General features: G+C 35.4%; 1 protein-coding gene across 3 annotated transcripts; it reads left to right on the plus strand.

Moving 5' to 3' along the window:
* The first annotated feature begins 772 nt into the window (after window positions 1–772).
* Window positions 773–9535, plus strand: LOC140962119 (TNF receptor-associated factor homolog 1a-like). 3 transcript variants are annotated; one of them, XM_073420986.1, is made up of 12 exons: window positions 773–1609; window positions 1944–2055; window positions 3206–3294; window positions 3374–3442; window positions 3528–3657; window positions 4226–4384; window positions 5053–5401; window positions 5755–5867; window positions 6413–6560; window positions 7049–7518; window positions 7601–7793; window positions 7934–9535. In XM_073420986.1, the coding sequence occupies exons 1-12, from the start codon at window positions 1339–1341 to the stop codon at window positions 9323–9325; spliced, it is 3495 nt and encodes a 1164-aa protein (XP_073277087.1). In that variant the 5' UTR covers window positions 773–1338; the 3' UTR covers window positions 9326–9535. The 3 variants fall into 3 exon arrangements, with proteins under 3 accessions (XP_073277087.1, XP_073277089.1, XP_073277090.1); XM_073420988.1 differs by having other exon boundaries at window positions 1393–1609; window positions 7601–7802; XM_073420989.1 differs by lacking the exons at window positions 773–1609; window positions 1944–2055 and having other exon boundaries at window positions 3232–3294; window positions 3547–3657; window positions 7601–7802.
* The last annotated feature ends 2562 nt before the right edge of the window (window positions 9536–12097 follow it).

Here is a 12097-nt window from a genome sequence, read left to right on the forward strand (position 1 = left end):
CAACCCTACCGATATTCACAATAAAAAGTAATACTCCTAGCATAAAAAGTAATATTTTTTCATAGATGACCCAAATAAGAGATCTTTCTCTCAAAATACGACCCGTGAGACCGTATCACACAAGTTTTTTCCTTAGTAGTTTTATCTTCACATCATTATGATAATTTATTTAACTAAAAGAATTTTATCTGACAATCGATATGTGTACTCCATTTAAGTACATTATGGTTTTGATTTTAATAAAATTCATTATTTGTTATTTTTATTTTTTTCTATTGTGAATAATATTTAGATAAAAAAATATCTTTGTTAATTTGAGAGAACTGTCCTCATGTTATTATTAAGCGAATTGAAAAGTGATATATAAATAAGTGAATATATATGATTTATTATCAAAGTTTTTTTTATCGATTGTGTTTTGATAATTTAGATTGATTTATAAACAAAATATTATTCAAATAATTTTAAACATTATGTAAATCTTATGATTTTATACATTATCTAAATTTCATAATATGTTTTTCAATATTTGTAACCATGGGCGATAACATTCACACTAGAAATATTGCACATTTTTATTTATGGCCTCCGCCTCTGTTATTTTCCTACTCTCCCTTTTCAACTCCTCAAATCTCCATCGCGAGTATGTATTTCTAATTTGTCAATTTCGCGAATAAAGCTTCATTCTTTTTTTCTTAAGGTCCGTTTAGTTACGTCTCTCGATCTGTAGAGATTTTTTTTTATTTTTTATTGCATAAAATATAATGGGTTTATTGGTTCTCTTTCGATTATTTTATATGGGATTTTTGAGTTAGGTTTAGGTGTATGGTTTTGGGTTTTCTTGGATTTCTCATGATTTATATTCTGATTTGGTTTGTAATTGATTTGTTTGACAGTTTGAAAGTCGAACAGTTTATGAAATTTATCGATCATGTCAAGTTTATGACTTATTTGGTTGCTATTTGTTCTGATTAATGGCGTTTGAGTTGAATTTTTATCTTCTAATTGTTTTGATCAATTTTGGAATTGGTTTAGAGAAATTTTCTTTTTTTTTTTCTCGTGAACTTTTGAGTTATAGGACTTGGTGGTGTTGGTTTTTATTTCGTCAATCGGCTTGCATTTTCTTTTCCAATTTGTGAACGCGTTAATTTTTTGTTTTATGCCTGATTGAAGTGATTTTTAAACTGTTTTACCGTAAAAGATACTAGCTTTTATGTATTAATCCAAAACATTACAAGATGTTCGGATTTTGATACATAAATCTTGTTCAGAGTAGAGTCTTTTTTCGCCATCTAATTAACTGTTTGATATTTTTTTTTGCATGTTTACAAGGTAATTATGTTACTAAATTTGTGTGGCATTTTATACAAAGTTTGCTTTGCGTTGGATCAGGCTGGTTGGATAAGTGCGGTGAGAGTTGAGGAGTCGGAAATGGCTGGGGTTGCAGCTGATGAATTTGGAGTGGTAAGGTCATTGGAAGAGGCAACAAATGGACAGCAGCTATGTCGATCAGGGGAAGCATTGGTAGAATGGAGGTCTTCAGAGAATATTGAAATTGGAACTCCATCTATTTCACCACCTTACTGGGATAGCGACGACGATGATGGAGGTATGGCACTTATTCTGTTTAAGTTACTTGTATATCTCTCTCATGGCTGTTAATTTTGCAAGTTAACGTGCTCCCAGTTGAATAAAAGACACGATGCTATGCATCTGTCATATGCTCTTGTTTTTCTCTTTCTATTTAGATCTGTACTTTATTATGTTTATAAAAATTGTGTCTTATGAAATGCATGAGATTTGGTTCTTTATTTCTATTCTGTATGTATAAATTTACCTTCTCACTAATAGCTCAGTGTTTATACTTGGCTTGTCTAATGTCTGCCAATATAGAACCGCTCTAGCTTCACGGTTATTCATATTTTACTCTTGATATTTTTCAGGACCAAAACCTTCTGGGTTATATGGAAAACACACTTGGAAAATTGAGAAGTTTTCGCAAGTAAACAAAAGAGAAATTCGGAGCAATGCATTTGAGATTGGGGGATACAAATGGTACGATATCCATCACATGCTTCCGCCTGGCTAGGCACGAAGCTGACAAGTTATTATTATATATCTATAGTTGTTAAAGGCACAAGAGCCTAAGTCGCGAGCCTTATCGAAGCAAGGCGCGCTATTGATTTTTAAAATATATATATTTATTTACTACTGTTATATGACAAAACACTATTATTGAAATAATTAAGCTAGCGCAAAAATATATTTATCTACTACTGTTATATGGAAAAAATTGCTATTATTAATGTTTTTGGAAAATATATTAACCTACTGCCATATCATGGAAAAATATATTTTTAATATGCAGTAATTAAGGGAATCTTTTATCACTGGTTTATTTCTTTGTTATTTTATTTTTCTGATCTAGATTATTAAGATCTTATGTTTAGTATCTTGTAATTAACTCCATTAATTTGTCCAGTCCTGGGTTTACTCACCTGCACCCAGGCATAGGTTTCGCTTGGTGGCGCCTCTCGCTTTTTACGACAAATTTATATCCAAAGTTCATAAATTCTGTTCATTATTACATATTATATTGTTTGTATCATACTAGCTTATGGTATTCAAATTATATTCTCTTGAACCTTTTATGATACATAATATTTTTTAGATTGGTGATAGGCCGAATGTAAGTTGCTTGTTACGAGGGTTCTATATATTTGTGGATGCCTACGTAGAATTGGTTGAAGAGAATGCTTGTAATTTGTTAAGGTCAAAATATGCCTATTTGTGGATGCCTACGTTTGTTTTTTAGAACTCTTTCTTAAAACTCTTTAAATCCCTCTAGATATGATTTCAAACTGTTGAATGAAAGAAAATCCTCGCCACAGTTAGTGGCTCGACATACATGAGACCTTGTTAAGGTTTTTTACCATCTGTAATGCTTGTTGTATAATGAATAAGTCTGCTTTATATTAATTTTAATTATGTTCCTCATTAATGGTTGGTTGTTTATTTCAATCTCACCCCTAGTATATATGCCATAAAAACATGTTCTTATGTTCATATATTTCATTGAATGCTGTGGTTTTCTTGTGTGTATTGTATGAAAGTGGTATATTATATGTATGTAAATATAGCATTCAGTGAAATTGTTAATTTGAAAATCTAATCCTAACAATATATCCTTCCAACTTTTTGAAAGGTACATCTTGATTTACCCTCAAGGCTGTGATGTCTGCAATCACCTCTCTTTGTTTCTTTGTGTGGCCAATCATGACAAGCTTCTTCCAGGTTGGTTGATGATGCTATATTTCTCCCTAATCAATATGCAATTAAGAGTTTGAATAATGCAATGTCTCCATATCAACAGGGTGGAGCCATTTTGCACAATTCACTATTGCTGTGGTGAATAAAGATCCTAAAAAGTCCAAATATTCTGGTAGTTGTATAATCATTCTCTTTTTTAAAGTTGGCGTTTCAATCCCAACGTGACCAACTGTAAAATGTCCTTGAAACACTTGTAGATACATTGCATCGTTTCAGGAAGAAGGAGCATGACTGGGGATGGAAGAAGTTCATGGAGCTATCAAAGGTCATGGATGGGTTTATTGATGCTGACACTTTGGTAATTAAAGCTCAAGTCCAAGTCATAAGGTAATTTTTTAATAATTGTGGTTCGTTGTTTAGGCATCGAATTTGGATTGCTATTTTGTTTTGTTTTTTGTAAGATTAATTGGAAATATATCTTATCCTTCACCTGTACGTTTTAAAGTTATTTAATTAATATTAATAAATTCATTTCTTTTTAAAAAGGGAGATTATGGTGATAGCTGACAAAGCAAATTCATTTCTTTCTTAAAAGGGAGATTATTTTGATAGCTGACAGAGCTACCGCATTGATGTAACTTGAAAGTGTCACATATTTTTCAGACTTTTTGTCTTTTGCAATCATAGTATCCACTCAAAAAATTTAGTATATGATGTATAAAATCTGTTAATCTTAAATCGTAGAGGTAGGTGAGAACAATATGATAATATGAATTATGATAATAAAATACACAAAACCCCATTAACAACTGGAGGCACATATAAAGTACTTATATCTGATTTCTTGAAATTTATTGTTTAGTACCCATTTGGGTTCTTTCTGACCTTGCCATTGATTTTCTTTAGTTATTTAATCTATTTTTATCAATTTTGAACCTTAACTGTTGGTTTGCAGGGAGAGAGCAGACCGTCCATTCCGTTGCCTTGACTGTCAGTATAGGAGGGAACTTGTTCGTGTATATTTGACAAACGTAGAAACAATTTGCAGGCGTTTTGTGGAAGAATGTCGGGGAAAGCTTGTGAATCTAATAGAGGATAAAGCTAGATGGTCTAGGTAATTTGTACCTTTTTTTTCAAATCTAATTTTCTTTCCACCTCAGGCAACAGTTTACGGCCTTTTGAATTTCTTTTCCACCTCTTACTTCTTTATTGGAAACTGATGAAAATATTTTGAATGCTTAATTAAAAATAGCAGTCAGAGCACGTGTTTCATGTGTGATGTAATAGCTAAACCTGAGGCAAGGAAAAAAATCAGCACTAATAGAGTATCAACATGACCAAACATGGCAAATTAAATGTGTTTCAATTCAGTACTTGGAGCATGCAAATGAAGCTTTTTCCCTTCTAGAGTGCGGTTGGGATTTATTATTATTATTTTGAAATGGAAAAGTTTTTCAAACGTGTTGTCTGTGTGGGGCAGCGGTTATTTTTTAAAAATAACAGTGGGGAGGTTTTCAAATGGGCTGTCCTCGTGTATTGAAGAGCAAGTTTGAAGAGCTTATAGAACTTCATGTATTGAACAATTATATTCCTCCATCGTTAAACACAACTTAAAGAAATCAGTTGCATCTTTTTTGTGTTGATTTATGTTGCACTTCTATTTTCTTGGCCCTTATTATTCAGAATAGGTTTCTTCAAGCTTTAAATTTTGAAAGTTAGTAGTTCTCAAATCGATTATATAACGGCAAAATTTATTGTGTGCAATCTGTGATAAATTTTCAGCTTCCGTGCTTTCTGGTTGGGTATGGACCAAAGTTCCAGGTGCTGCATGTCTCAAGAAAAAACAGACACAATACTAAAAGTAATCGTGAAGCATTTCTTCATAGAAAAAGAAGTGACATCCACCCTGGTCATGGATTCGTTATACAGTGGTCTGAAGGCTCTTAAAGGCCAGACCAAGGGGAAGAAAATCAAGGGAAAATATTTGGAAATGGAAGATTCACCAGTTCCTTTTATTTGCATTGAGAAAGAAATGCTTGCATTGGTGGACGATGTGTTGCCAATTCTGGAGAGGGCTGCCATGGAACCTTTGCCTTCAAAGGATGAGAAAGGTCCTCAAAATCGTACAAAGGTGAGTGCTATGATATACTACTTATATACTTTATCCAGAATTCGTCGTTACTGCTTTAAAAAAGAATGTCGTTACTCAGTTTATAAGAGCGAGTTGGACCTCGATAATATACTGAAAGGACTTTGAATCAGTACTCCAAGCACTTTCATGAGAATATCTTCAACACTGCGATATAGTACGACGTTATCGGAAGCTAGACCTTGGTTTGACTTGGAAAATCGACCTCATTATTTTATAACAACCTCAAACAAAATTTCACAATATTTTGAATTTGTTTGGATGTCAGTCATTCGAAAAAACGAAGAAGATAAGTTCGGGTTTGACTTGGAATAATTCTGCTAATCTTGTTTTAGGATGTGGCTGCTGGAGAGGAGTTCAACAAGGATTCTATTGAACGTGGTGAGAGGCGATTGACTGAATTGGGACGTCGGACTATTGAGATATTTGTATTGACACATATTTTTAGGTATTTTCATTTCTAATTGCCAATTGCTGGTTGGTTTTGTATTGCAAATGATGTAGCTTTCCTCGAACTGTCGTTAACTGCTAATAATACTACATCAACATTGGTCTTTCGTGTACGCTATTTTTGACTTCCATAGTTGTCAATTGTGATGCAGGTAGCATAATAACACATGTTTTACGGAATATCAATCGTCTTGAATCCTGTTTTCTGGTCAACACTGTTTGGTGGTTACTCATTATGTTTCCTGATTCTCCAGTTTACTTGAAAATAGAAGTCACTTGGATCTGCAAATTCTTCTGGGTGATTGATATTTTGTCAAGTGTTGCCTTAAAATTTTTATTCTCTCATCCGGTGAGAAGATGAGGAATAAGAAAATGTTCAAACTGGTTGAAGTTCAAAAGTTTATTTTTACTTATAATCACTTTCTTTCCGGAAACATAAAAAGCATCTTTGTTTTTCTTCCCACTGCATATTGCACAAAATTTTTGGCTGGTCGGTTTTATTACGCTGCTCCAAATTCTTGACTTTCGTTATTTTTTAAACAGTAAAATTGAAGTTGCATACCAGGAGGCAGTTTCTTTGAAGAGGCAAGAAGAGCTCATTCGTGAAGAGGAAGCAGCTTGGCTTGCTGATATTGAGCAGAAAATGAAATGCGGAGCACTGGATAAGGAAAAGAAATCTAAAAAAAAGCAGGTTTGTCAAAAGCACTTTATATTTTGAAAAGTCAACAACGTGTTCCCACTCTGGGTTACAGATGCTGGATATTCTAGTTTTGCCTTGTGATAGTCGAACTTGGATGCTTAAATGAGAACAAGTGTCTCTGAACCCTTGTTTTGAGAAAACAGGATTTGGCTCAGGATTGCCCATTTTTATTAATATGAATTCCGGGGTTTCTCTGAAAGTCTTCACTTAGTAGGTTTCCATACCAAGGCTCAACCCCTTTTACAGACAGTTTTAGAATGCCCTTTGAATGCAGACTTTTATGTTGAAATTGTGTCTTAATTCCCCAATGTCTTTCATTTTGTACTCTTTTGGCACTTTTGGTGAATTAATTGAAGGGTCTTCCCCATCTCATCCTTCTTTTTCCCCCGCTTTGGTTCTATAAATGGACAATGGGGACGGGGTTCGAAATAGATCTATCATTAACTTAAATAAGATGTCTCCTGAAATTGTATTTTCAGGGCAAACAGAAACGGAACACTCGCAAAGGGAAGGACAAGGTAAAAGACGACAAGCCTGAACCTAATGCCCTAGAGAAGGCTGAGGAAGATGATCCTACTGCTGAAAAAAAGGACATCTTAAATTCTGATCCAGCAGCGACACTTGAAACATTTGATGCAGCGGAAGATATTTCTGATGTGTCTGATTCTGTTGATTATGTTCCTGAATTACTTCGACTAGATTCAGCAGATAGAGAAGCTAGTCCTGTCAATTGGGAGGCCAATATTTCTGGGGTGCACCCTCCCTCAGAAGGAAGTAGCAGCGAGCATGGTAGGCTTTCACGTGCACAGAATGGAATAGAAGGAAGTATTCTATCTATGGTGGATGATAGCTCATCAACATGTTCCACCGAGTCAATTCCTTCCACTGTGACTAGTCTGCCTCATTATGGCAATTTTCGCAATAACAAAATCCAAAAGGATTCAATTGGGTAAGCAATTTTCCTTTATTCTTAACTAAGGATTTTTGAATTGATATTCTGATTAATGCTACTAGTTACTTCAACGTCACAGTGCCAGGAACCATCGACGCAAGATTACTCCCGATACAGCTCATTGGGTTGATGAAGAACTTAGTCAACCATCTGAGAGGGTTCCGGATGGAGTACAGTTGGACGATGCTTCCCAAAATTCCAAGACATTTGAATCTAATTATAAGGCTCCTGTTCGATCATTGCCGGATCATGTACACTTGACTGGGCGAAAGGTTGGGAAGGTGGTTTTATTACTTTGTGTTGAATTCTGAATTATATATGTTTTGAGGAATACTAGGTTCTTATATGGTTTTCTTAGGATTCTAAGTCTGGACTCTTCACGCTTTGCTTAGTTCCTTTTTGTTTCTTATAGGAGGAAGTAAACAACAATTTTGGCGACAAAAACTTGTGTGGAGTAGAAGTTGATGGTGACCTGACAGAATATGCCGTGTCACCTCCCAGGAGCCCTTCCATAAGCACTCCATCTATTACTACTTCAAAGTTGGAGTCAAAGTTGCGAGTTACGACTAATCCTGTTGTGGCTAAGAAGCGTTCTTCGGAGAGTGAAAATCAAGTGCACAGAACAAGTAGCATATCAAATTCTGATGAAAGTGCAACCACATCACAGAGTGATGCTCAGAAAATTTTAACTCCAAAGCATGCTGAAAATCCTTCAGGAAATCAAGTTTCTGTTGTAAGTGAAAAAGCTCATATGCAGCATGCGCGAGTTGCAGCTGATAAGCCCTCAATGCCACAAGTGCCAGTTATGTCCAGGCCCTTGAGCGCTCCTATTGTCCCTGCCCCTAGGCCTGCTGTTTCAATGGTTTCTGTTGTTCAAACAACTTCCACATTGGCACGTTTGGTTAATGCAACTGGTAGGCTTGGTCCAGAGGCTGCTGCATCTCCAACCCAGAGTTATATTCCTCAATTCTATCGAAATGCAATCATCAGTAGCCAAGTTACTGGAAATTCATCTGCGTACTGGCAGAATCATTCAGCAAGTTCAGCGACAAATGCACCATTATTTTTATCTCACAGTTCTGACATAATGGATTCAAATTCAATCAGACCAAGATTTCCATTTGGAACAGTGAATCATCATGATAGATTACAGAATGGACCACCATGGATGGAAAACCCCCAAGTGGATAACAGCAGGAACTTAACCGGGGATCATGCTCCGCTACTTAATGGAATGCCACACTATGATTTGTATGGTCCGGCACCCAGAAGATCCCAAGACCATCTATCCGAGCTTCCAGCCTCGACGTCTGGCCGGCAAAATCATGTGTCGCTGGATGAGTTTCCGCACATAGATATCATCAATGAGTTGCTTGATGATGAACATGGAATTGGGATGGGCTATCAGAGTTTCAAACGTGGGCCTCACAGTATAAACCGGCAATTTAGCTTCCCCAGTTACCACCATGGCATGTCAAGCAGCCAGCTCCTATCATCGGGCTTGTGTAGGCTTGAGAGGACGCGGAGCTATCTTGATGATGGGTTCCAGCATGTGTATGGTTCGATTACTGGGAATCCGTATGATCCAATCCAGGATATACGGCTCCATACTGGACCAAGACCATATTTAAATGGACATATTGATGGTTTGACGCGTAATCAGTGGCAAATATCCGGTGATATGCCCTGTTCAACCATCAGCAATGGAGAAATTGATGGATATCCTCATCATATACTGGATTTTCCCAACCACGCCGTTGGTATCAATGGTTATTCAGTTTTCCGGCCTTCGAACGGGCTTTGAAAGCTTTTTATGATTCGGTTTATCATGGAAATGGTCTATATGCTCCATTGTAACAGTATTCTATGGAAACCTTGGTCTTGGATTTGCATCAGTGGGGGTTATAATTTCCATTTTTCAAACAGTGATTCTGCTTTTTTTGCTCCATTTACATTTTCTTAAATGTTGGGATATATTTTGAGATGCTAATGTTATTTTTTGATATTTGATGTCTTCAGTGTCTTATATCATGCATTCCCTAGAGTTGGGTTCATTAAGTGCTGTCTTTAGGATATCACATCTAATATGTGAGTTCCCAAGAAAAAAATTCACACATTTGGGTTAAGCTCCTTGATTTCGGCCCTAACAATTTTGTGTAATTATCAACTCGTGTCTCACACATCGTATTGGTTGTCAATGTGTTTTCTTTTCCAAATTCTCAACTGAATGAGGTTTGAGTGTGAAAAAAGTATGATAAAGTTAGAAAAAGTGTAACTACTATTCAAAAAGACATTCTACCTCTCATGTATGCATAAAAAGCCCTGAAAAATCAGTTCTTGGCCAAATCAAACCAATAGACAAACTATCCACCCCACCCCTTTTCTTTCAATTCAATTTAGATTGCTTCATGCTATGTTATGAAATGTTAAGGGGAATGTTGTCTGGTTTGAGACCATTCTTCGATGAATAAACTCACGTATACACGCCCATATACGTATATATTCAGTCGAATGTTCTCGGACCAGGCTTCATTCCCCTCAACTCGACGAACTTCTCTACTGGCCAAGGTGACTTATATGTATATATATCCTCGACTTTTGGCTGCAAGTTGAGGAATGTATCATGATTCATAAGGTGTGTTTTCTTGATTAATGTATCTTAAATTAAGCTTTCATCATCATCTCATACTTGGTTATTGTTTCTCCAAACTTCTTGTCATTAATATGATACATTATACATTTAACTCTTTACCTGTAAACAGTCGTACAAATTCTATATATGGTATTACAAGTACCAGTTTTTGCAAGAATTTGTTATAGTTTGTGACCTGAATTTTGCTAGTCCGGACCCGAAAAATTTGCAGCACGGCCCCATGATGTGGTGCAATATGGTTATGATAGTTTTTTGGGGGTCTATGATTCTGCAGGATCCCCTGTGCTCAATTTCGATATAGTGAATGAATTATTTCCTTTGTCCGTAGTGTTTGATATTTTACATTCTGTATGTTCTCTTAGTTTACATTTGTTGCATAATTTCACTATTATTGGTTACAATACTTAGTAAGTAAAGAATGCAAGAATTGAAGTTCAAAAATAATGTTACACATATTTTTTAATGCAAAATGAATGCGAATACAAGTCCCATGAATATAGGGAAAAACGTTTTCTCAGAAGTACTATTCATGTATGTTTATGTACTAACCAAATTCGGGTTTAGTCTATGCTATATCGGGAGTGCTCATCTCGATGCATTTTATGCAAGATGTTTGCGTGAGCATATGAGTTCAAAACAAATAGTACTGATCGGTCTTACCTTATTTGTTTCGAATTCAGTTGTCACACGAACATCTTGTATAAAAATATAACGATACTAACTGTTGGTGTAGCATAGAAAGAGCCCCAAATTCGTCTACAAAACCAGTAAAGTGTTGATGTGAAAAAACGACTACAAGCAAAATCTCTTGGAACAAGTCAAGACATCGTTTTTCATCTTTTACAGGTTGAATCTTACTTTACTTGTGGTGGTTAGCAAAGAATATATGGCTTTTTGATTCATTAAAAGGTTAATTAGGAACAACCGAACCGTAAGTCTAAGGTTCATCTTCCTGTTTTGAACGGTTTTTTAGAGATAATTCTGGTTCGGTTCCGGACAATCGTGGGAAGGTCTGACCAAATTACAAAGATTTATTTGGTATATTTTTTGGAGATAGTGTCTTAAATCAAGTTTCAAAAGAAAGAGATGGGGCAAGTTTAATATCTTGAAACGACAAATTAAAGTCCTCTTTATGATTGATTAGTCAAGGGATCATGAAATTGAAGATGGTTTTCTTTTTGCCTGTTCAAAATGCTTTTTAACGACTTGACTGAAAATTATAAAAGCATCCAAACATACATTTTAAAAGAACCACAAAATTAATGGTTTTTCAAATCTATTGTCATCAAATGATGTGCGAAAAGTCGCAGGTTTTCGTTCCGATAACAAGAAAAAGTACATGCAGTCGAGAACATATCGAGAAGTCGTATGATGAGCGATCGGAAATATTGTATCCCGAAAATATAGTGTTGGGTAGATAGAAAGTAAGCAGAACTCCCACATGACTAAGCCAGTCTTGCACAATCAAAAGATGTTGGAGCTCAAATAGACTTGCATGACAAAAACAAAAAGTTAGGCATTTCGACATATCTTAGGTCTGAGACGAATTTAAAAACTCAGAAAACATAATGAATTATACTCCATCAGGTTAGGTTTGGATTCGAGGATTTGATTTGGAAATAAGTATTTGATTTGGGGAAAAATTTCAATGATAAATTGAAATGATACTCATCTTGAATGTATTTCAAATTCATCATAATTATCACGTGTCAAAACCGTCGTAAAAGAGTTGCTAATCTGAATTTAGCGACGGTTTAATAATACATCAACATAGCATTTGTCGTTGAGTACAATGAATGTTTTTTTGTTTCGTGTGATCATGTCTGATTTTCATTGCTAAAAAACAGAAGTTGTGCACACTCGAAGATATTCATTGGATGAAAACCTTCATTGTGCTCAGCAACAACATCAAGATATGGTTTG

The sequence above is a fragment of the Primulina huaijiensis genome, chromosome 16, assembly GCF_012295235.1.
Source record: "Primulina huaijiensis isolate GDHJ02 chromosome 16, ASM1229523v2, whole genome shotgun sequence".
NCBI lineage: Eukaryota > Viridiplantae > Streptophyta > Magnoliopsida > Lamiales > Gesneriaceae > Primulina > Primulina huaijiensis.

Bases quoted from the DNA above. Each gene is read 5' to 3' on its own strand.
- LOC140962119 (XM_073420986.1), top strand. From the start codon at position 1,339: ATGTTACTAAATTTGTGTGGCATTTTATACAAAGTTTGCTTTGCGTTG. The intron at 2,056-3,205 runs GTACGATATCCA...ACTTTTTGAAAG, and splicing joins GAGATTGGGGGATACAAATG to GTACATCTTGATTTACCCTC. The intron at 3,658-4,225 runs GTAATTTTTTAA...GTTGGTTTGCAG, and splicing joins GCTCAAGTCCAAGTCATAAG to GGAGAGAGCAGACCGTCCAT.